Genomic DNA, 26,795 nt, shown 5'->3' with positions numbered 1-26,795 from the left:
CAATAACAGGTCTGTGATGCCCTTAGATGTCCGGGGCTGCACGCGCGCCACACTGAGCGGATCAGCGTGCGTCTACCCTTCGCCGAGAGGCGCGGGTAACCCGCTGAGCCCCGCTCGTGATGGGGATTGGGGATTGAAATTATTCCCCATGAACGAGGAATTCCCAGTAAGCGCGAGTCACCAGCTCGCGTTGATTAAGTCCCTGCCCTTTGTACACAGCGCCCGTCGCTACTACCGATCGGATGGCTTAGTGAGGTCCTCGGACGGGCCACGCCGGAGTCGGTCACGGCCCCGGCGGAGCGTTCGGAAGACGCCCGAACTTGACTATCTAGAGGAAGTAAAAGTCGTAACAAGGTTTCCGTAGGTGAACCTGCGGAAGGATCCCCAAATATTATGTACTTAGTTTTACTCAAATTTAGTGTAAATTTATTTGAATCAAACCAACTCTTTAATCTTTTCAATTCCTGTTCCACTGTTTCCAAAAGTTGCTCCAAGTTATCTCCACAACAAATCAAGTTTGTATCATCCACAAATACTATTATTTTCAATAGTTTTTAAACCTCACACATATCGTTTACATACAAGATGAAGAGCAGTAGGCCCAGCACGGAACCCTGCGGGACCCCACATTTAACATTCAGGAATTGTGATTTACAGTTGTTTATCTGTACATACTGATTTCTATTTTGTAAATAGCTACTTACCCAAGAGAGAGCTAATCCCCTAATTCCATAATTTTCTAATTTTTGTAATAATAGTTCATGAGCTACAGTATCAAATGCCTTACTGAGGTCTAGAAATACTCCTATTGCATAATCTTTGTTACCTATTGCCGTAGTTACTGTCTCAACAAATTCAAAGTCAATTCCATTATTGTCTATAGATGTCTTAGCCTTGCATTTGTTGACAATATCAATTATTTCTTTTGCATCTGTTCCATTTAAAAACATGGAGTTAGCTACCTTTTTGGGTGTACTTTCCACATTATCTGTAAAACCAGTCGTTGGAATCTTCTTAGCCAAACCAGGACCAACATTAACAAAAAAAAATCATTGAACTCATCTGCAACCAAATTAATATCATTAATAGTTGAATTGTTAATTGTCCGAAAATAATTTGGATATCCTACTTTTCCAGACCCCTTTTTTATTATGCCATTCAGTACCTTCCATGTATTTTTAATATTACTCTTGTTTTCCTCCAATACTTTACTATAGTAGTCTCTTTTACTGCTTCTCATAATTTGTATTAATTAATTTTTATATGTCTTGTGTGTTCTGCCTCTGTTGTCCTCTTTTTTACGAATTCTTTATATAGTGCATTTTTCTTCGTACATGCTTTTTGTATTCCTTTAGTCAGCCATGGTTTTCCACCAAATTTCTTTTTGACTGTTTTCTTCACTAGAGGACAGTTCTTATCATAGAGAGCAGTTAATGTGGACAAAAAAAGCATTGTATGATTCATTCACATCATCCACATAGACCTTATTCCAGTTTTGGTTCTTTAAATCTTTTTTAAAAGACGTAACTGCCTCTTCTGTTTTAATTCTACTTAATATGTGAACTTTTGCGTCCTTGTTGGTCCTGATACCGCCCTTAATGACCGCAAAGACTGGCAAGTGGTCAGTTGCATCGTTTATAATTATTCCACTTACTATTTTTCTATCAATAACATTAGTAAATATATTATCGATTAGTGTAGCACTATGTGTTGTGATTCTAGTTGGTCTTGTAATGGTGGGATATAGACTCATGCTGTACATAGAGTTAATAAACTCTGTGATTGTGTTCTCAGATGGGTTAAGTAAATCAATATTTGTGTCGCCACAGATGAAAACCATTTTCTTATTATTTATATTGTCATACATCCCCATTAGCGAATCCCTAAAAGTCTCAATACATGATCCTGGTGTTCTATAAACACAAGTTATTAGTGCATTTTTTGAATTCTCAATCTCAATTTCTACAGTAATACATTCCATTATATTATCTGTTACCATTGACATTTTACTTACTTGTTTAGTTTTATAGCTTTTATCAATATATAATGCAACTCCCCCACACTTTCTATGAGTCCTATTATTAAAAAATATCTCATATCCCTCTAAATCATATAAGCTGGCCTGTCTATCCTCAAGCCAGGTCTCAGAGATTGCTATTACTGTGATTTTTTTCCCCAGTTGTCTGGGGGAAAAAATATCTTTTTATCTTTGAGAAGTTTGATTTCATACTCCTGCAGTTGAAATGTATTATTGATATTGCTCCTTCCATATTATCTTTCCTTTTAAGCTGATCTTCAGTGTAATATTCACAGTGGTTATTTGTAGTATTGTAAACAATATTTTCAGGATCAATATCATTATCCATATCATGCAATTTATGTTCTGTATATTCAAACATTTTCAGTCCCAATGACTCATAGTCCCTATTCCATGATCTTTGCAGTTCATCGTCTCCACAGGGAGACAATTGACTTGTATCAAGGCTTTTCATGTTCTTTTCACGTGTGATAATCCTAGAGCTCCACCATTCAAAGAAAGAAACCTCATGCAAAGAAGAAATCTATGTATTAAAAAGTAAAAAATAGAAATACGAAAATTAGGCCATTTGTCTGTCATTGTTTGTACAGCCAACAGTAAGCAAACGAGCAGCATCGATTGAACATAAAATAATCCTAGTCCAATCCACTCCATAATAGGAACTCCATGCGCCATCCATAAAAAGAAAAAAATAGATGATAAAAAATAATAAGGCCATTTATCGTTCTCATTGTCGTGGGATAATCCTAGAGCTCCACAATTCAAAGAAAGAAACCTCATGCAAAAAAGAAGTCTATGTATTAACAAGTAAATAATAGAAATACGAAAATTAGGCCATTTGTCTGTCATTGTTAGTACAGCCAACAGTAAGCAAACGAGCAGCATCGATTGAACATAAAATAATCCTAGTCCAATTCACTCGATAATAGGAACTCCATGCAGCCATAGAAAGCAAAAAATAGATGATAGAAAATAAGGCCATTTACCGTTCTCATTGTCCGTATAGTTAGCTCCCATATCAATGAGTAGGCCTATAGCGATAGCATGCATGAGCAGTCCTACCTCGCTCGTTCTGTTCAGTCCTCAAACTTGTCCAGTTCACCGATGTCTCTGACAACGCTGACTTTTGATTCCTCTGGTGTCGATCCGTTAAGTTTGAGGACTTTACAATTCGAGGTCCAGGTCCCCTGGATTTTGTTATTCTTCCTCAGAATGCGTGCTCTTCTAGCGATGTCCGCGTTCTTCTTTGTGAGGTGTTCGTTAATATACACCTGAGTTCCTTTTAATTTGCGTCCTTGTCTAAGGAGCGCGTTTTTATTCTTTCTATTGGCAAAGCGGATTATTATCGCTGGTGAAGCGCTCTTGATCTTGTTAGGCAGGGTGTGGCAGGCTTCAATGTCGCTCCACTCCACAGAAATGCCCCTGCTTTCCAGGAATCCTACAACCTGTTGCTCCAGTGTTTCCAAGTCGCGGTAGGCTCATCATTCCCGTCGGGCCCCTTTGCGGCGGCCCTGGCGTAGGACTGATGTATTGTCTTCAATCCATTGATGACTTTTTTTCCTTTTCCATATTTTGAGTTTTTAGTGACTGAACTTCAGCCACCAGTCCCAATATTTTAGTTTGTTGTTTGGCCGACTGCTGCCATCTCCTCAGTAAGCATGTTCATGGCCGTCTTTATCTCCTCCATCTCCTCCCATGTCACAGTCTTTTTTGGTGGCATTTTTTATACCACCATAAGCCGAACTACAAACTCAAGTGTTAAGTCGTTCAATAACACTCTATTTGTTCACTGAAGAGATGTGTAGATCCAATAAAATAAGTTTGTTATCACAAAGTTTGAAAGCACAAAGGACAGCACACCAAACACTCGACTGCGTGCGCTCTCCCCATTCTTTAAACTACCTCTCTTTTCTGTTGCAATGATTGTCTCATCTTTTAAACAATTATTAGCAATATAATTAATCATAATGAATGTTTCTCCACTCCTGTTCAACCTACAGTGGACACCTGTTCACCTTTGCCTGGCAGTCTCTGAAAGGCACCTATCATTACCCACCATATCCTTAGGTTGTGAAAGGTTGGGGGTGTGGCTATGCCTTGGGGGCGTGTTTTAAAATGTTCATTGTTGTAATACAGTAGGTGGACAGTGGGTGGCAGAAGAGAGCTAAAATGTTTAAAGAGGAAAGCAAATAGTCTAGACTACTCTAGGCTTGTGTCTTGTCATGTCATTATAGGCAGGGTTGGGAGGGTTACTTTTAAAAAGGAATCCCCTACAGTTACAAGTTACTTGCTAAAAAATGTAGTCAGTAACGTAATCCTGTTTACTCCATTTAAAAAGTAACTACTAGTTACTTTCAGTTACTTTTGGATTACTTTTAAGCAAAACTCTATTTAATTAGATAATACAAGTTTTACCATTGATAGACAAGAATGTTGAGCCTATGAAATTAAGATAAGTATAACAGAAATATGGTTAATGTCATATAATTGTTACGAATTTGACTTATCTGAACAGTTACATTACTGTAGAGTCATTGTGTCAACATAACAGATCATAAGAAAATGCATCTTGACCTACAGTACCATTTTGATTGTTTGACAACCAACACTAGCTCATTTTAAATAACACAACCGTCCCTATGGGATCTAAACTCCATCCATGTGTGGTCAAAGTGGCAAATAAAATCTCTTTTTGACATTTTGACATTCCTGGCTGACACTCATTTAGCATGGCATGACATTTATACCGTAGGCTACTCTTTAAATAGAAATCCTCATTTTATTTGACCTTTACAAAAAATAAATAAAACCTAATAAAATGCATATCCTTTAATAAAAATACACTAAATGCCTTTAGTTTACAGCCTATATTCCCTAAGGCTATACATAGGCTAGATCAAGTAAATAGAATAGACAGGTTAGCATGCCTTTACAGCCTCTGTTCCCTTCCCTAAGGCTATACATATAGGCTAGATAAAATAAATAAAATTACAGGCACAGCCTATATTCCCTAGAGGCTATACATAGGCTATATAAAATAAATAGAATTACAGGCACAGCCTATATTCCCTAAGGCTAGCAAAGCAAAGTAAAGCAAAGTTTGTTGTTTACCCAGGGTGTTGGACTAAGTGCGGAACTTATTTACAGCCAGACCCTGCATGGAAGCCTTGCTCAAGGGCTATTCAGCGGTGATTCATGATTGATGTGATGAATTGGGGAATCGAACTACCTTCCGGTATCAAGGCCGCCCCTCTAACCACTAGGCCACCGCTGCCACTAGGCTAGATCAAATAATTAAAATTACAGGCACAGACTATATTCCCTAAGGCTATACATAGGCTAGATAAAATAAATAAAATTACAGGCACAGACTATATTCCCTAAGGCTATACATAGACTAGATAAAATAAATAGAATATACCAAGTTACTATCAGAACCTAGTAACAATCAGAACCAAAGAAAGAAACTTTAATAGAATATAGTCCCTTTAACCAAACCATCTGATCAGTTTAAGGTTAAGAGTAAAGGCTTTTATGCAGGAACATCACTGCAAAGAGGACGAAAAAGAGAGCCACGAATAACATCTGAAAGAGAGTCAATCAAAAGTAAGCTGTGGGCAGTGCTCAGTGCTGTATTTCCGAACGCACCCTTTCTGAAGTTGCTTGTAAATAATGGTAGAACGGTTGTGAGCTTGTAGATCGTCTATTTTCAAATAGCCAACATATATAAATATGCACATTGTTTAATGGACGACATATATAGCTTTGAAGTGCTCATGTGGCCTTTTATAGTCGTTTCTTTTGTGCTTGTTTTCATAGACCTGGTTTCTTATTTCTCTCACAAAGTCGAGAGAGAGAGCGAGAGAGAGAGAGAGAGAGAGAGAGAGAGAGAGAGAGAGAGGAGCTGTGTGATCAACAAACACAACAGATCTTCAAGCTGCAATGCTCATGGGAGAGACACATTGTTAGCTTGTAGATCTTCTTATGACCTGATGAGATCAGACATCCCCCTCCTCCACCCCACCCCCCTTCTCAACCCCCTCCCCCACCTCGCCCCCCCAGACACACTAACAACACGAGAGTGGCTCGTTTCCGAGGTTCCCGAAAGCAGATCTTCTGTTTTGATGGGGGGGGGGGGGGGGATTCGACCGACCCTCATACAAGGTCATTATGATTATGCATGCACTTCATGGTATCACAACACCTCCAAGGCCCTAAAAACAAGGCTCCAAACATCCCAAAACAAACTTGTAAGGCTACTTCTTGGCCTCAATTACAAAACCCATCTAACCCATGCCCATTTTGCTAGGATTGGATGGCTTAGGGTTGAGGACAGAGTACAGCAACTTGCTATGGGCCTGGTCTTCAAGATACACCACAACATTGGGATCCCCCTGTATTTGTCAAAATACTTCCAAAATGTTAATCAAGTCCATGATCATAACACCAGAGGCAGCTCCACAAACCATGTTCAACCCAGATTTGGCACAACAAAGGGAATGAACTCTTTCTCATGCTATTCATCTAAAATGTGGAATGCCCTACCAAAAGGAGTAAAGGAGTGTAAAACCCTACTCACTTTCAAAAATGCCCTAAAGATACACCTTCAGGAGGCTGCAATTCAAAAATGGCCCCTGTCCAAGTCCTAACCTACCCCATGTCCTAACCTAACCTACCTCCCCCCTCTCTCTTTCTTTTTTTGTACATATTTTTCACCCTTCATACCAGTAACCTGTAAACTGATTGTATGACATTCTGTATAGTAGTGTGTATATCTGTCTGTCTCTTATATGTCATCATGATTTGTGTGCGTGGGGATCTGATCTTAAACAAGCTACGTGCTTAACTGAGCTATCCAGTTTAGTAGACCTTGTATTGCGAATTTGTACTTCCATGTACTGTTATGTACTGTCATGTACTGTTCTCATGTCTTACTAAATAAAGTACATCAATCAATCAATCAATCAATCAATCAATCAAACCCCAGTGCATCGTTACCAAGATTAACAACACTCTCCGTAAGAAAAGGGATTGGGCTAATAGAATCTGATTCCCAATTTCACCTCATTTGGCAAGCAGCTATACAGTAGGCAACGTTTCATTTTACTGTATGTGACATGCTGTAATCTTGAACAAGCTTGATTTGTTTTTCTTTTCTTTTCATATGCATATCGCAGTGTTCTCACAGAAAACAGTATATTTCTCAGGTCATTATACAAGGGACAAAATAAAATAAAATGGATTTCATTCTCCACCTCATTGACAATATTCACATATTCTATCCTCCTCAGCTATGCCTCTACAGTATATCTTCCTGTTTCAATATGTAATGGCAGAATGCCACGTCTTATCTGCAAAGTGACCTCCGACTTTTTGCCAAATTATACAAAACACACATTTATAATATATATTTTTTAAAGATGTTACAATCTATCTTTAATAATACTAATTAGATTTAAAGAACAACAGTGGTGTAGTAAGTTATTTTACTCCACTACAATTATTTGAAAACTATAAAGAACTTCAATTGAACAAGCTTGATTTGTTTTTCTTTTCTCTTCATTTGCATATCATAGAATAGCCAGTGTTCTCACAGAACTCTCTCAGTCGCGACCAGTTGCCATATTTTGCAAGAGAAATAAGCGAACAGGTCTATGAAAACAAGTCCAAAAGAAGTGACTATTACTGTATACAGTAGGCCAACACGAGTACTTTAAACCTATAGGTATCGGGCTATTTGAAAATAGCCGATTTACAAGATCACAACAAAATAAAAAAGCAACCCACAACTACCAATATTTACAAGCAACTTAACAACTTAATTTAAAACAAGGTCGCTTATATAAGCAGACATGGCAGCACTGTTAGCGACACACATTCAGTCGGCTCTCTGGTCTTCATGGCCAGGCAGGTAATGACCGTGGCCATGATAGCCATTGTTCTCCCAGAACGAGTTTGTCCACCGTCTCAATCAGCCAAGGGGGGATGGAGTAAAAGTACTTAGTTACTTTCCACCATCAAACGTTTCTGAGCACACAGACACACACAGATTGGAAGCACTTTGGAAACTAATGACCTCCATCCATGTCATTTACCCATGAAAGAAATAATGACATCAGTGGACATGGCGGTACTTTATAAACAAAACATGTTGTGACCTTACATGTAAATTAACGTGTAATGTGTTGGTTGCTAATGAGCGTCGATTTACGGCGTCGATTGACTATAGGAGAGAGCTGCTTACAGGCTATAATGGCACAAGATTAAACACGTCCATAGAGCTTATCTTTAATAATAAGAGGCACACAGACACACACACAGATAGTTTGATTGAATAGTTTATTAACAGTTCACACAGAAAGTACACGTGTGCACAGCTTGTAGATCTGATACTTTTGTACAGTAGATGTTATGTCAAAATTGAAAATAGCAGATCTACAAGCTCACAACATGTAGCTTAGTTCTGCTATTTTTAAAATAGACAACGTTTATATAAGGCTGAAGTGGTTAATGAGTTTAACTAATATTGTGGCTTTTTCAACAATCTAAAACAGCCACAGTTTTTCTTGATCAGGACTCAGGAGGCAGGGGCTGTTGTCTCGTGTCTTGCTTTGTTTAGGCTACAATTAATCGCAGAGATCAAGATCAAGTTGCATCAATCACTCCACAATGCTGCACACATTCGCATCACCAGGCATTGTGAGCTTGTAGATCGGCTATAGGAGAGAGATGCTTAATGGCACAAGATTAAACACGTCCATAGAGCTTATCTTTAATAATAAGAGGCACACAGACACACACACTGATAGTTTGCTTGTAGATCTGCTACTTTTGTAGAAAATACTTTACCCTGTACCTTCACGGTTCAAGTTTCTAGCTTTCAAAAAAGAGCAGTTCGACAAGTTCATAGCGTGGGATTCGAACCCGGGTCGTCCAAACGTTAAACGTTAGCTTTAACCACTCTGTGGGCGTCAACTTTAAAAGGTACCTAACGACACTGATGAAACACTATGGAGTCCAATAGGCGGCCGTTTGAAGATCGCGCATGAATGGACTGTTAACCACTAATAATAATAATAATATTATGTTCAAACCCAATACTATTGTGTTCAAACCTAATACCATTATGTTCAAAAGTATTTCTACTTCAGCTTAAGTATTTCTACTCCTGGTTCTCACAGCCTCGCTTCTCTTGCTCAGGCTCACTCTCTGCTCAGCACAACTGTTGCTCGCTGTACTAGTTCCTCATACTGTACTACTGGGTGCTTTTCACAATACTGACGCAACTTCCACTCTCCAACTCTCCTACTGCAAGTCACACTATTAACCCTCCAGTCTCCAGTTTGAGTTCACTTTAAAATACTGTTTAGTGAACCAGTTTCAAGTTTACATGCCTTAATAGAGCTTCATCTATCATTGATATGGAAAATAACAAACACTTGATCAATTATCTCATAAAAAAGCCTATATACAAAATGTCCCCATAGCTCCTTCTCCAAACATCCCCCACCCCAATGGTCCCAGTTAGTCTACCCCCAAAAAGTGGATCAGATCGTCCTCCACGTCTGATAAACTATGTCTCTGGGTGCTTGGGTGGTCTTCCTCATCTGGTGGTGTGCCAGGCGTTGGAATAGAGGGGGAATAAGGTGAATGGTATGGGCTAGAAGAGGGGGAAGGTGAATGGTATGGGCTGGAAGGGGAAGATGGGTCTACGCTCTCATCCCATTCTTCTGGGGTTGTTGTGGGGTCATGGAAGGGGGAGGGGGAGGTACTTCCCAGTTCTGGGGTGGTCACCTCATACTCTTCTCTTATGCCAACAGGGGAATGATGGGCTCTATCTGGTGATCCAATCTGCCTCATTATTTGTATTAACTGTTGCTGTCGAAGGGTCAGGTCATCCAGATCCATCTCATCCAAATCTGAACCCTGCTCCTCTAATTCCCCCTCACTGTGCTTGTCTCTCTCCTGCTGCAACTCCTCTACCTCCTCTCCTTCCTCGTCACTTATTTCTATCACTGCCCCCTGACGCTCTCTATCTCTCCTTATTCCTCCTAACATTCCATTAAGGGCGGCGATTACATTTCCAGCCTGCATGGAAGCCATCACATTTTCTACTAGCTCTTCATCTGTTAGCGTGCTGAGGGCCTCATCTGTTAGCCTCATAGCTCTGGGCATACTGTCTGCTAAACTTGACCTTGGCCTGTCATTATTGGGCAACAGTGCACTTGAGCTTCTGCTGTATAGTGTGTCAATGTGAGGCAATACTGAACTTCTGCTTTCTGTACGCTGAAGCTGGCTGTGTTGGGGCATTGCATCATCTGGGAGCTTCCTCTTGCTAGGCATCACATGTGCAGTTTGTTTGGGCAAAATGCTTGATGGGGGTCCGCTGGTGACAGTGGGTCCTCTCAGAGGAGGGTCTCGACTGATGCAGACCTCGCCCTCAGCGACAACACACACACACACACACACACACACACACACACACACACACGGACAGAGTGCAAAACATACCCTCTCGCCATGCCTTTCGGCCTGGCGGAGACAAAAAGTGTAACTTGTGTAGTTGTGCTTATATTGTGTTGATGTTGTGTAGTTGTGTTGATATGCTCATGTTGTGTAGTTGTGATGATGTGTGTTTGCGTTGATGTTGTGTAGTTGTGTTGATGTGTGCATATTGTGTAGTTGTACTGATGGTGTGATGGCGTGTTGTAGTTGTGTTGATGTGTGCATATTGTGTAGTTGTACTGATGGTGTGATGGCGTGTTGTAGTTGTGTTGATGTGTGCATATTGTGTAGTTGTGCTGATGGTGTGATGGCGTGTTGTAGTTGTGTTGATGTGTACATATTGTGTAGTTGTGCTGATGGCATTGTGTAGTTGCAGTGGTGGAAAAAGTACTCAAATATTTTACTTAAGTAAAAGTATCAATACTGCAATGTAGAAGTACTCTGTTACAAGTAAACGTCCGGAATTCAGTAAAAGTACAAAAGTAGTGGAATCAAAATGTACTTAAAGTACCAAAAGTAAAAGTACTAAAATGTTTGAAAATAACCGATCTGCAAGCTCACAACGCGTCGCTATAATACACGTTGTGAGCTTGTAGATCAGCTATTTTCAAATGGCCTATGTATAAATTAAGGCTAAAGTGGTTAATGTATGTTTTATTATGTAATTTATATCTGCAAAGCGTAACTAAAGTTTTCAAATAATTGTAGTGGAGTAAAAGTGTAGGTGTGACAGCTTAAACAGTGGTGCCCAGTAAAAGTATCAATACTGCAATGTAGAAATACTGCAATGTAGAAATACTCTGTTGTAGTCTCTACAGCTCTTTATTAAACAGAAAATGCATTTTCAGTGCTCCCTCCTGATTACAACAATACAACAATATATATGTATGTATGTATGTATGTATGTATGTAAAATACACACACACACACACACACACACACACACACACACACACACACACACACACACACACACACACACACACACACACACATATATATATATATATATATATATATATACACAGATAGATTTGAAGAACTATAGAATCATTTTTGCACAAACATGTCTGCATTCAAATGTGCGTACGGGTACTTTTGAGTGTGTATATTCTTACCTAAGAACAAATCACACCTAAGAAAACATTGGTAAACATAATATATATAATAGCACTTTTTATGTTTTATTTTCTTTGTACTATATCATCAGCAGATATTCCCCTGCAAAGCGAAAATGTCTGCACATGAATTTATAATGATTGATTTGCCAGTATTCTTCTCATCATGGATGAATTTGTAACAGTGCCGTTCACACTGAGCACTATAACTATGAAGATAACTATAACTATATAATTCACCATTGTATTTTTCATAGTTGGTTTGAACTCTGCCATCCACTTGACTTAGAACGATTTTAAAACTATATTTTTATAGTTATAGTTCTCAATGGTCCTTAAAATGCAAGTTCTTCAACAATTCTTCTTTTACGATTATTTTATTTATATTAATTGTATTGGGACTGCGTTATGGCATTGTGTTTTTGTGGGATTCTTATGCAGTGTTTTTTTATTTCAGTCATCCATTCATTTATGTTTACAGTACGTATGTGCATTCATGTTACATCCTGATCAATTTGTACCTTAATTCCACACGTTCAAAATAAAACATAAATATATTGTAGTTCAGTTTAATATGAAACACAGTTTAATACAAGTAAGACGCGCAAACGCGGGAAGCGAATGCAAAAAAAACGTTTTTGTTTTTTTTAAATAAAAGTAACCAATAAAATAAAATAAAAAGAAAATACAAAAAAAATCTGCGTTAAAAGGAGCAAAGTTTTGAATGTTTTTGAACAATTCAACAAAGTGTTTGAAGTGCCTGTTTCACCCACTTCCGGGGGGCGGAGCCAAAATCCGAAGCCGAAGTATTTGTTCGTAGACCCCCACTTAGGGGGGGTAGAAAAAGCGATTCGGGCACTTTTGATTTAACATGGGGTTTCAATGAGGAGTTTTTAGGAGCCTTCTCCGGGGCGTGGCTTTCGGGGGAAGGGGCGGGCTTAAACGCAACCTTGACAGGTGTGTTCAGTTTTCAAAGACCTTTCATTTGATGTATGGTACGTCTATATTGGACATTTACTTGGCTGCACACAGGCAGTGCACACATACTGCACACAGAGAGACAGACAGAGACACACACACCCCGAGCACGGTTTCATAGTAAGCTCCACTTGCGCGGAGGCGCGCCTCCTTCCGCTGCGTTCGCAACAATATGTAGTAGTCGCTTGGTCGCTCAATTATCTTAGGGATACTTTGACTGAAAAAACGTTGACGATACTGTTTATTGGACTCTCCTGTGAGACAATAGATAGACAATGGAGACAAAAGTAACAGATAAGTGTTTCTATTTGTGAAAGAGAGACTGACTGTTGTATAGCTGTGTGAGAGCATGCAGAGGGATGGGGTGGGGTCGGGCCGGGTGTTGTATTTACGCGGTAAATTTTAAACTGTCTGCACCAAAACAATGTAGTGTATGCACCCCTCCTCTCTTCCATGAGTGGTTTGGTTTTGCTCAGCAAAGAACATCATTCTGTACTGTACTGTACTATACTGTGTATCCTCCATGTTGCCATAGAGAGTATGAAACTGAATAGGTACAACATAGTAAAAATCTTTGTGTTAACTCAGAGAGTGTACAAAAACACTGTGACATAAATGGTGCATTTATATAGCGCTTTTATCCAACGTGCTTTACATAGATTGTGCATTACATTCACATACACATTGATACACCGATGGCGGAGGAAACCATGCAAGGCACCAACCTGCTCATCGGGAGCAATTAGGGGTTCAGCGTCTTGCTCAAGGACAATTTGACACTAACTCTGGGGGAGCCCGGGAACCGAACTGGGAACCTCGTGGTTGCCATCCGGCCGCTCTACCGGCCACCCCAGAGCCACTGACGCCACTGACGTATAATTCGTTCCAAAGGTTGTGGGTTTAAGACCTGGATGATGCAGAGTGAACATGTTATTGCGAACGCGCGAACCCAAGTGCAGCTTACTATGACACCGTGCCCGGGTTGTGAGTGTCTCTGTCTCTGTGTGCACTGCCTGTGTATAGCCGCGCCCCCATGTGACTCGCGCTCTCATTGGCAGCACGGCTTGACAAACAGCAATTCCGTGCAAAGATGACTAGGAACTCCGACACATAGGAGAACCATATCCCCCCCCCCCATTAACTTAAATACGAGGCAGAGGCAGTCACGTCACTTTCTCTCTACGCTCTCCCCATCACGGTGAAATAACACGGATTCCAAGTCCGTAAATACACAACATAACTTATAAAAGACAAAAAAAAAATAGGGCTGCGTTCGCTTCCAGCGTTCGCGCGTCTTACTTGTAGGCCTATCTACAGTACTCAACATTGTGCAGTGTGGGGGGGGGGGGGGGGGGGGGGGCGCCTGCTGGCCTAGCGGTCCAGGCGCATACCACATGTGCTGGTAATCCAGCGTGTCACAGGCTCGACTCCCGGTCCCGACAACCTTTGCTGTATGTCACCCCCCATCTCTCTCCCCATTTCCTGTCAACCTACTGTCCTGTCAAATAAAAGCCCCGAAAATATAGTAAAAACACAACAAAAATAAAATTGTGCAGTGTGAATTAGAGACACATGACTTCAAGATTTAACGACGATGTTGATCCATTCAGTTTTGCAGATGGATTTCTGAACCATTTTCTTCCTCTTCCTATTTTTCATTTTTCATTTTCTCCACTTCTGCTTTCTCCTCAAATTGCCTGGACCCTGCCATGGCTCTGCAGCATCTATAATTTCATTGTAGCATTTTCTTGTTGTGCAAATTATTCATGCTGTGTGATGGGGGGCTTTGGGTGCTTGAGCACCTGCCCCAATTGCCTCTGATGCCCAAAGTGCTCTTTTTCGTGTGTAATGGCCTGACCAACACCGGTGGCCCTTATCAAGAAGAACATTTGACAAACAATGACAATTTCACTATCATAATTATTATGTATAATTATATTATAATTAAAATTAGCTGTTTGGCATCAGTCAATTTTAATTTGACGTTTCACCTGAGGCAGTGATGTCATAGTGCCCCTCCCACCTCGTTAACCTTGCAGCTGCTTTGCAAACAACTTGAGACAGGCAGACACTCACTCAGAAAGCATGGTGAGTCCACTCCCACATCATTAGATTTTTTGCTTTTAAACTTCCTGTTTTGTGCAGATCAGATTAGCTACAAAACTGAGTTTCATTTCATGAGCTTTTGTTAGTTTGCTGTCTGTGTAGTTATAGATGCATTTTAACGGCTGCTTCATTTTGAGCCCTGGTTAGATGCAGTTGGTACATATGCTATTGCATTGAGTTTGGCGGTGTGACTCTGCTCCTGTGATAGTATAGATAATCTGCGCAAGCATGACACAGAATCTGAGAAAATAAATGTGACCATGAGAACACAGCTGTGACCAATGCAGTGTGAATTTCGTCCACTAAAACTATGACGAAAGCTAGTCTAGTGGAGAAGATCTCTTCTTCGACTAGTGGAGAAGATATACAGTAGGACTAAAAGACGAGCCATCTTAATGTTTGGTTAACGCTCTGAAAATAGCAGATCTACAAGCTCACAACGTGTCGCAGCGCGACGCGTTGTGAGCTTGTAGATCGGCTATTTTCAGTATGCAACCATTACGACGCCATCAAGGTACCGCACAATACATTTTAGTCGACTAAATCAACTGTAATGCAAAACTGTTTCAACTGTTGTGCATTTGTTCAATACAAAGTTATGGCCTCTACATTGTCCAGATGCAAATGACATCTCAATGACACCTCTGCTGCACATCCTATATTAAAGTCACAAATGTAACATCCAGGCTTGTGAGGCGCACCCCCCCCCCCCCCTCTAAATGCTCTCATTATACTGATCTATTACTATGAGTCCAATCATTATACTGATCTCTTATTAATTATTATCATTATTATTATTTTTGACCAATGCATCGCTCACAGTGGTGGGATTGGAAAAAGTACTCAAATGTTTTACTTAAGTAAACGTATAAATACTGCAATGGAGAAATACTCTGTTAGAAGAGGTAGGGTAAGTGATATTTTTTGGTATTTTTTATTTTTTTTTGTCAAAAAGGTTAAGTACTATATTCCGATAGTAATCATTGCTACAGAGCGTGTTTTCAGTCACAGGGGTCTCTCCAGCTCTTTAGTAAACACAATATAGTACATTTTCAGGAAGTTGGAAGTTGATTTTTATTTAAAAAAAAACATTACTGGGTTTGGTGATGTTCTATATTGTCTGAATCAACTTTGTTTGTGTTGGTTTATGTGCTAAAAGAGTGACTTTGAGAGCTGTTTCACCGTACAATGTAAGTCAATGAGGAGCATATTTTGAATTATCAATTTCTAATCAATGGAGCAATTATGTTTGATTTCTTTTCCACCTTTGGAGTTACGTCATGGCAAGGTAACTACACAACCCAAACCTCTACTAAAGTGATCTTGCCCTTTAAGAGCAGTTGGACAAACAGGATATTAACAAAGCACACAGACAGCTAGCATTGCAGAAATTAACATCTTTATTTCTGTATTTATTTGCAGTTTTCTTTTCTTTTTCTTTTTTTTTTTTACATTTTTATCCCATGATTGTTGTAACCCATTTTTTTCACCCAGATATATTTGCAGTTTTCTAAATGCTAGCTAACGTGATTCCAGTGTATTCAAACGCATCTTATTAACCACTTCAACTTGTAGAGCTTGTAGATCTGCAATTTTTCGCCATAGAGATGTTATGTATAGATCGAGGGGAAGATGAGCGCACCCAAGTATACAGGGTCTAAGAATTGTTCTGTTTTGCTGTTTATATTGATCTGTAAAGCACTTTGGTACAATGAGTTGTTTTTAAATGTGCAATATAGGCCTACATTTGATTTTGATTTAAGAAGTGGTTAATGAGCTACAGTACAATGTAACGTTTGTTGAATATCGTCTATGACGAGTGGAAACCTCATACGTCCAAAACTGTTACTTTTAAGGTTTCAAATTCAAAAAGTATATATATATATTTTTTTTAAACAGATATGACGTACGTATGACGCTGTTGTATGATCAAATAGGCTGTTAACCCTTTAAGACTGGGAAAGCATCATTTGTGTCATTTTAAGATTTATTTGGCTATTCACAAATGGCAGATCTGGTATGAGCTTGTAGATCTGCTATTTTTGAAAAATCATGAAATGAAAATGAATTTGTGCAAATCTTGGAATTTGTATTTTTTAAAGCCAACATTTGTAAAATATTTAGTTCCAGGGACCTCCCCCAGAAGCAAAGATTTTTGAGTTACAAATGTCCGCTTATAAATAAAAAATCCAATATTTGCACAAAATAATGTTTTCAAAAGTAGCAGATCTACAAGCTCATAGCGCGGCACCGAGTGCCGCGCTATGAGCTTGTAGATCTGCTATTCTTTAATAGCCAAATAAATCTAAAAATGACAGGTGCGTTCCCCGGATTGAATGGGTTAATTTATGGAAAAAAAACACACAAAAAAGGTCAAATATGGAGATTACGCGGTTTCGGCCCCGATTGCTAACGATATCCAAACGGTACGCGTATAATCATACCGCGCGTTATTTTTTGCAGCAGAAGAAACGCGCGTCGTTTAGCCCGGTGTCGTCACCCAGGCCTTGTTTGCCCTCCACCTGCGTCTGGATCCCACAGATGACCGTCCCCGGGTTACAAGAGTTGCTCCAGGACCCCCAGTCGCCCCAGTCCCCGCCGACGCTGGGGCCCGTCTTGTCCCCTCCGCCGCTGCAGGAGAAGCGGACGTTGTTGACCGCGGTGTCGTCGCCGCCGGGCGACTCCACCTTCAGCATGAAACGTGTGAACCCTGATGGGCAGTAGCGGATGAGACGCCAGGAGCCCCAGCTGAAAAAAAAAATCACACCCTGTGTGAAGAGAGTGGTGCCTTTGATGAGCCCCGTATTGATGTTGTCATCAATGTCTGTTTATTGGACATAGGCCTACACACATACGGACACACGGACAAAGTCAGATATAGGAGTGGTTGGCACCACTCAAAAACAACAAGGTGCAGGTGCGTCATATATATGGCATTGGTTCTCAAAGTGGGGTCCGGGGTCCAGGGGGTACTTGAGGGGGTTCCAGGGGGTCCCCAGCTAAATGATGGAGAGGAACCAAATGGACCCTTATGTGTCTGCAACTCCATTTGTACACTCTCAGAGTTAAATTAACATAGATTTTACAATATGAATCACTGCTAGAGCCGTAAAAATCTTCTCTTATCGGGGTCCCTGGCATATCTTTTCAACTGGGGGTCCGCGGGGCTAATAAGTGTCAATTTTGGGGTCCTTGACATGGAAAAGTTTGAGAAGCACTGATATATGGGGTTCCAGACAGTGGTGTAAAGTAACTAACTAAGTACATTTACTCAAGTTACTGTATACTTATGTACAATTTTGGAGTATTTTTTACTTTAATTGAGTATTTTTCCAATGTCAGTACTTTTACTTCTACTACACTACATATCGGAGGCAAATATTGTAATTTTACTCCACTATTATTTTTAAACTTTAGTTACTAGTTACTTTGCAGATATAAATTATTACATTATAAAACATACATTAACCACTTTAGCCCTATTTTATACCTAGGCTATTTGAAAATAGCCGATCTACAAGTTCACATCGTGTCTCATCGCGACGCGCTATGAGCTTGTAGATCTGCTATTTTCAAACATTTTTACTTTTGGTACTTTAAGTGAATTTCGATGCCAATACTTTTGTACTTTTACTCAAGTCAACTTTGAATTCCTGACGTTTACTTGTAACAGAGTACTTCATTGCAGTATTGATACTTTTACTTAAGTAAAACATTTTAGTTATTTTTCCACCACTGGTGGTAAAACATACTCAAATTGTTTAGTTTTTGCCAGTTCTTGCCAAATAAAAGTAGCCCAATCTCCGTATGTGTTTCTATATAGAATGCTATACAGGCATTCGTTTAGTGGCAATGATTATGTGAAGGAGGAGTTTTCATTGAAAAAGAATAGCTCGCTCGGAGCAGCTTATACAAATAATAAATAAGACAAATCTAAATAATGTATTTTTTTGGGACAGAGACCTTAGTTCAAAATTCTAAACTGCTTAATTTTAATTTGTTGTGAACTTAAGCTATACCTCAACACTGGTGCAAGGTGTTATATACTTACTATCCGTCATGTGATGTCACAAAACTATTGATAGATTTGCCGTCCTTGTAACATTCCAGTCGAATGCCATTTAACGCTGTGTCATCGGCCAAGTCCTGATTTTTCTCCAGCTGTGAGAGGAATTCAGACCAACACGAGAAAAGAACAAAGAGAAGAGAATAAACAAGACAAGCAGAGAGGTGAGATGCTGCTGGTATAAATTGGCCTCCTGGTAGTGGTGGAAAATGTAAAAGTATCAATACTGCAATATAGAAATACAAAAGTATTGGCAGCAAAATATACTTAAAGTACCAAAAGTAAAAGTACTAAAATGTTTGAAAATAGCAGATCTACAAGCTCACGATGCGACCCGTTGTGAGCTTGTAGATCGGCTATTTTTAAATAGCCTCTGTATAAAACAGGGCTAAAGTGGTTAATGTGTGTTTTACAATATACTAATTTATATCTGCAAAGTAACTAAAGTTTTCAAATGATTGTAGTGGAGTAAAAGTACAATATTTGCCTCCGAGATGTAGTGGAGTAGAAGTAAAAGTATTGGAAATTGGAAATACTTTAGATGGCAATCTTAGCCAATCAGGGTGGAATATGGAAAATCGGGGCAGAGGGTAGAGAGCAGAGGGTCTGCTCTGGTGGGCGGACGGACGGCCGGACAGACGGATAGGGGACAAAACATAGTAAGACAGTAAAACGTTGACATTTTGGCCTGATAGACTAGTATAGTGGTGGTAGATGAAAGGCCATAGTCAACAAAATCAGTATTGTTCATGTTTACGAGGCACACTGCAAATTCCATGGACATTTTGAGCCGCAGGATATATTATATTCAATCACGTTTATACTATAGATTTTTTTGCATGTGCAAAACAATGCACAAACCCATTACTTTCAACTAAAAACGTCATTCATTTTGCCATAAAGAGATGTATGTATTGATCGGGAATTCAGTTGTCAGATTAATTTAACATTAGTTTGACATGCGTATGTTGCCTGACATGCTGCAACATACTTACTCTAATCAAGGTTTTGCCTGAATTCAAGTTGCATTTCAAATCTGAACATACCCTAACCCTAACCCAGTATGACTATAAGCAGTATGTAAATGTCAGAGCACACAATAATGTAAACCACTCAGCCACATTTGAACGATTAAAACAATTGCTCAGTATATGAAATATGGTTTCAAAGTCATGAAAAACAAGCAGTAGTTTCTCTGCTCAGGAATATGGGGTAGTGTCCACTGCCACAAGATGAAGGTGCACTCTAGTAGTAGGTATATTATAGACACCTCGGCAGAAGAAGTTTGGAATTATGCGATCATCAGTGACACTGATGACATCACTGAAACTCACCTGAGCGTGTCACAGGGTGAGGATTTAGCCTCGCTCCCCAAAAACACAAACTGGGTATTAGGGTTAGGGTATTTCAAAATGTAAATTGTCTCATTGACTGTAGGGTTTCATGGACTCACATGCGCCACATCGTGGCCGATCAGCCACACTGCACCTCTAAAAGGTCAAAGGTGGTACCACAGCTACTTGGTGGTGCCCCTGTAGTACCACAGAGGTACTCAGATGGTATCACTGCCGTTATCAAGTGCTAACGACTGTACGTCCAAAACTGTTACTTTTCAGGATTCAAATTCAAACGTTATTTTTTTTTGTCTGACGTTGTATGATCAAGTAACGAAAGGGCCTTTCTGTGTGGAGTTTGCATGTTCTCCCCGTGTTTCCTAGAGTACCCTCACAAAAACATGCAGTAAACCTGGTCTCTATACTGCCTGGAGGGGAAAGGAACTGGTTGAAATAAGGTGTTCCTTCCGCTACGTCTAACCAGGGAACCTCCCCCCTGTCAGATGATAAGAAGCGGTCTGCTAGCTCTAATGCAGGGGTCTTCAACAGGGGGTCCTGGACCCCTAGGGGGTCCTCACTGTTACTACAGAGGGTCCGCCAAAATCTTTGTGTGATTTGTGTTTTTTTACACTAACCACTTGAACCCTAGCATCCCTATTCTGAAGAGAACTTCAGACAAAAATAGAAGATCTACACGCTCACAACGCCTCGCGCTGCGAGGCGTTATGAGCTTGTAGATCTGCTATTTTTGGCAAAGAGGCATAGGTGTAGAGGGAAAAAAGAGCAGACCAAGTAAACAAAAAAAGTATAATCTGAAACAAAATGTTATACAATATAGAGGGGGTCCCTGCTTCATCTCTCTCTCAGCTAGGGGGTCCTTGGGCTGAAAACGTTGAAGACCCCTGCTCTAATGCATTGATTGAAGGAGGCATGAGCTCGGCTCTTGGCTCTCCCTAGGCTGGCAGAGGGAGTGTACCGCCCAGGATTACTAAGACAATTGGCACTGGGTGGAAAAAATGGGTTGCAAAATCGTGGGATAAAATGTGTAAAAAAAATAGTAATAATTAGGGCGTTAATTTATGGAGAAAAAAAAAAGGTTTCTGCGCGACAGCAACGAAATAGGAATGTAATAAATATGGTTAAACTGTAATGTAAATAGTAGTATTGCCTCACCCGAATGTTGAAGGATCCAGCGTAGGAGCCCTCGGGGCACATCTGTGGCGTGGACCAGCCGCCCCACGGTGCCCCGTTCGAGACCACGAGCGTTTGGCTCTGTGCCGTCCAGCACATAGCAGCCAGCACTGAAACATAACACACAACACAATGATGTGGTGGAAAAAAAGTACTCAAATTCTTTACTTAAGTAAAAGTACCAATACTGCAATATGAAATTACTCTGTTACAAGTAAAAATCCAAAATTAAAAATTGACTTGAGTAAAAGTACAAAAGTATTGGCATCCAAATGTGCTTAAAGTACCAAAAGTAAAAGTACTAAATATTTGAAAATAGCAGATCTACAAGCTCACAACGCGTCGCGATGCGACGCGTTGTGAGCATGTAGATCGGCTATTTTCAAATAGCCTATGTATAAAATAGGGCTAAGGAGGTTCATTTATGTTTCATAATATCATAGTTTATATCTGAAAAAGAACTAGTAACTAAAGTTTTCAAGTATGTAGTGGAGTAAAAGTACAATATTTGCCTCTGAGATGTAGTGGAGTAGAAGTAAAAGTATTGGAAATTGGAAATACTCAAGTAAAGTAGCCTACAAATACCTCAAAATTGTACTTAAGTACATTACTTAAGTAAATGTACTTAGTTACTTTCCACCACTGATCAAATATGACTGACTGACTATCCTAAACGATACAGAACCTCCCTGACAATGTCGTCGGGACAGTTTGTTTATAGTTTTGGACCACAATTCTTATATGAGACGATTCAAAGATGACCTTAAGTAATAGTACTTAAGTAAAAGTATCAATACTGCAATGTAGAAGTACTCGTGTGTACTAGTAAAAGTCTGCAATAAAAAATGTACTTCAAGTACCAAAAAGTACTAAAATGTTTGAAAATAGCAGATCTACAAGCTTGTAGATCTACTATTTTTTTTAGCACATTGTGAGCTTGCAGATCGGCTATTTTCATATAGACTAGGTATAAAAAAAAAGGGCTAAAGTGGTTAATGTATGTTTTATAATGTAACGATTTATGCCTGAAAAGTAACTAGTAACTAAAGTTTTCAAATAATTATAGTTGAGTAAAAGTACAATATTTGCCTCGGGATTGTAGTGGAGTAAAATTAAAAGTATAGACAATTGGGAATACTCCAGTAAAGTAAAAGTACCTCAAAATTGTACTTCAGTACAGTACTTGAGCAAATTTAGCCTAGTTACTTTACACCACTGCCAATGTTATCTGAGTACATTTTTCACCGCTGTACGTCATTGTAAATTATACTGTTTTGAAGAGTATAGTACTTACCGACGAGGATGCACGGGAGTCGGAGGTTGGTCATGTTGTCAGATCAAAGCAGAACTGATGCGTAAGTCCTGCTTAAAACCATGCTCTTATATACAGCAGTCCTAACACTTATCCTCAAAAGACTCAGAGACCACCCTGGGTAAATAAAGAACAAAAAAAACAATATTGTTTGACCTCAAACAGTCACCAGTCACCAAAGACTATATTTGAGTAAGCTTGTTACGTTAGCTAATTACAGTTTCAATGACAATGTTTGTTTAAATTTTTTTTTGTTGTAGTAATTACCGATGAGCCCGGATCTAGGCATGGGCACGGGGGGGGGGGGGGGGGGGGGCAATGCCGCCTTAAATGCCCTGACTGCCCCACCAAACATGATGGCATGCAAACATCCAACATTTCACATAAAACTGCCCATAAAAAGTTCGGACACTTAACCTTGGTCGATTATATCTTCCCTTTAATAACACCAATTGGTATTGTGTTTTATATCACTTTTATCGTTGATTAGTCACCTTTACAACGAGGTAGGCCTACAGCTTGTAAGGATCGGGCATTCGTGGAATGAGCAACACAGCTAAACTTGTGGGTAGGGCCTCCAAAAGAATTGCCAAAATGCCCCAATGTATGCTTCTGTAGGTAATCGCTCTCGTTTTGAGCGACCTGCCAGCAACCACCTGCTGAGAGGTGTGTGTCAGCCACAGGTGTGTGTGACTGGCACCTGAACATCCTGGCTTAAATTATCCAGGTTTCACGAATGCTGAGTTAGCTCGGCAGATTAACTTAGCCAGTAAACCTGGATAATTATCCATGATCCGGTTTCACAAAATAAAATTGAAGCAATCCTGCCTTAGTTACCATGGCAATTTAGCTGTGAAGTTAGCGTGGTCCGGACCAGGCATTTTGGTATTTTTTTGGGAGGCGCTACACACACGTTTAGCTGTGTTGCTCATTCCACGAATGCCTGATCCTTACAAGCTGTACCTCACTATTAGTCACAATCAACGATAAAAATGATTTTTTTTAAAACAACACAATACCAATGTTTATTATTAAAGGGGAGATATATAATCGACGGAAGTTAAGTTTCTGAACTTTTTGTGGGCAGTTTATATTTAAAATTAAAGGGCTTATATCTAAAACTATTTGAAATGCTCGCACCACCAAATCAACACCATTTCATCATCCAAATAAAAAAGCTTAGACCGCTCTATCTCTCTCTTCTCTCTCTGCACCTAACTTACCAGCTTCATGCATCATGGCACAATTCAAATAATGCTCCTCCCTGATTTGCCGCGGGTGCGTAATGCGTAGCGAGGAGCGAGCAGCAGCCGCTTGTTGACACGGGTTGACACAGACACACCTCTTCCAGAGCTGCCAACTTCAGACAGACAGTCTTTCTTCTGCAAAATAATTTGGAATCAAAAAGTTGTTCAGACAATCGAGAGAAGGAAGCAAGAAATAGCACATTGTATTAAAACCAAATCTCCCTTTCTGCTTCTTAGTCTTAGCTTAAAGTAACGAATGAAGCTCCTAATAAACTAGCTAAAGGGATATTTCACTATCAAAAACAATTTTGGGTCATTTTATCGTCTACTCAGGCTTTTGTCAGCCCCCCAGACAGTTTTTAAGTTGCTTGATTCAGTATTTAGATATTCGATATTAATTTTGGTGACTAATACTGCCCTCCTTATACGTGCTGGGGCCGTGTTTTTTCGATTACTTCTTTCATTTGTTTTATTAAAATGTTTTATTGTATTAAATTGTTTTCATTTTCCAAAAATAATATTTAAAATAAATGAAAAAAGTAAATGAAAAAACATGGTCTCCTCACGTATTAGAAGGAAAATATCAGTCACCAGAACCAAGGACGGGTGTTTCCGATTAATCTAACATGTTTAAAATGGAGTTTGAAGTTACAATGGGTTTGTATAGGAAGGGGGCGTTTCTGATCAAATTAATGTCAAATATCTAAATACTGAATCAACTAACTTAAAAACTGCCTGGGGTGCTCTCAAAAGCCTGAGTAGAGGATACAAATGACCCAGTAAAAAAAAAAGTGAAATATCCCTTTAGTAAAGTAATTTGAAATTTGTTTTGTAAAGTGACTTTGGGTGCCAAGAAAAGCGCTATATAAGTCTGACGTATTATTGTTCTTATTATTATTATTACCTCATGGTAGCAGGACGTTTATCTCTAGAAACATGTTTTTTTTTTTTTGTTCACTTCACTCACAGAGGAAGTCACCGTGGTTTCATTTCTGTTCTCTCCTTGGTCAATATGTGCCTATTTCTGGTTGCTTATCGTTTTGATCTTTTTCGTCTATTTTGTACTGAAGTACAAAAGTATTGGTATCTAAATGTACGGGCTCATGCGACGCATTGTGAGCTTGTAGATCGGCTATTTTCAAATGGACGAAATGTATATCGGGCTGAAGTGGTTAATGTGTGTTTTGTAATAATAATCCAAATCTATAAAGTAACTAGTAACTAAAGTCGTCAAATAATTGTAGTGGAGTAAAAGTACAATATTTGCCTCTGAGATGTAGTGGAGTAGAAGTAAAAGTACTGATAATTGGAAATACTCCAGTAAAGTAAAAAAATACCTCAGAATTGTACTTGAGTAAATGTACTAAGTTACTTTCCACCACTCGATATTTGTAACGTGTCTCACTTCAAGAGACTAATCTTTCTAACACATTGTAATTTGCTTAAAAGCTTACTCAAATATTGTGTTTGGTGGTGACTGTTTGAGGGCAAACAATATCATTACGCTTGATGGTGTCAAACAATATTGTTTTATTGGTTTTGTTTTTTTTGTTCTTTATTTACCCAGGGTAGTGCTCATCTTCAGCAACACCCTGCACACAGAAACACGAACACACACACACGAACACACACACACACACACACACACACACACACACACACACACACACACACACACACACAAACATTACATTACATTACATTACAGTCATTTAGCAGACGCTTTTATCCAAAGCGACTTACAATAAGTGCAATCAACAAAGGTAGGGAACGAAAGCTACTAATCACCAGAGGTTATAAGTGCATTTTCTGCAATAACAAGCAACCAAGAGCATACCTAGCGCTAAGGTAAAAGTGCAATATATCAGCTACCTATTTCCTTAAACAGATGAGACAAAGTAGTCAAATGAGCAGGAGCTAAAAACAAATAATTGTATTGACTAAACAAGATCCAATAAACAATTCAACAATAAAACAAGCATTCGTACAACTAGTTAACAACAAGTAGGCCAGGCAAAGAGGAAGGGTAGTGTTTCCTGAAGAGGTGGGTTTTCAGCCTGCGGCGAAAGATGGGCAGTGACTCTGCTGTCCTGACATCAGTGGGAAGTTCATTCCACCACTGTGGGGCCAGAACAGAAAAAAGTCGTGACCGTGTCGATCGACCAGAAGGACCGTTGAGTGGCGGGGGAGTCAGTCGCCCCTTGGTGGCCGACCGGAGTGGTCGGGAAGGGTTGTGGGCATTGACCAATACCCGGAGGTAAGAGGGAGCTGTTCCTTTCGCTGCCCTATAGGCTAGCACCAGGGTTTTAAACTGAATGCGAGCCGCTACGGGGAGCCAGTGCAGGCTCCCCGTAGCACACACACACACACACACACACACACACACACACATTAACACAACACCCTGCACAAGCACGCACGCACGCGCACGCGCACACGCACACTAAAACCTGGGAGCCAGGGACGTGCAGATGGATTTGGAGAAGCAGGGGCAGGAATTTCAACGAAAAATTACCATACTTTTAGGCCCGAAAAATCCAAATAACCCAAAAATGTGTCACGCCTCCAACACGCTTTGAACTGAGCAGATTGGATCTTCCGTTCCAGAGATAATGGCCAAAACATCTTGAAACGGCCACTTTCGCCGTTTTTTTTATCACAGATTTTCAATTGAGTTTTGGCCGTGGTCGCCGGTTTTCTTTAATAACACGGGCTAGGAAAGGCGTACATATATATATATATATATATATATATATATATATATATATATATATATATATATTGATGAAATGTAGCTAATTACAATCACAGTCCCAACACTGACATCTTGTTGTTAAGACAACTAGGAGAACAGTATGCCCAACATATTCTCATTCTCAAATAGTACTTTATACTTTGAG

General features: G+C 39.7%; 1 protein-coding gene across 3 annotated transcripts in view; it reads right to left on the bottom strand.

The window, feature by feature from the left end:
* Positions 1–22,736, bottom strand: part of LOC311034844 (vitelline membrane outer layer protein 1 homolog) — a 286,803-nt gene extending 264,067 nt beyond the window's left edge. Inside the window, exons 1-5 of one of the 3 annotated variants that reach the window (XR_014599635.1) lie at positions 22,631–22,736; positions 21,319–21,446; positions 18,797–18,906; positions 16,491–17,493; positions 16,128–16,255 (exon numbers count right to left, since the gene is read on the bottom strand). Coding sequence is in view for 1 of the 3 variants with exons in the window: in XM_084042868.1 (XP_083898994.1) it covers positions 17,196–17,493; positions 18,797–18,906; positions 21,319–21,446; positions 22,631–22,664 (570 nt within the window). In the remaining 2 variants the exon portion in view is untranslated. Of the gene's footprint in view, positions 1–16,127; positions 17,494–18,796; positions 18,907–21,318; positions 21,447–22,630 lie in introns of those variants that run through there. The other 2 variants (XR_014599634.1, XM_084042868.1) reach the window with 2 other exon arrangements.
* Between the last annotated feature and the right edge of the window lie 4,059 nt (positions 22,737–26,795).

This window comes from Gymnoscopelus microlampas (assembly GCF_963454915.1).
Source record: "Gymnoscopelus microlampas genome assembly, chromosome: 19".
NCBI classification, from domain to species: domain Eukaryota; kingdom Metazoa; phylum Chordata; class Actinopteri; order Myctophiformes; family Myctophidae; genus Gymnoscopelus; species Gymnoscopelus microlampas.
Note: the sequence above shows the minus strand (reverse complement) of the source record. Positions and strands in the feature narration are given on the sequence as shown.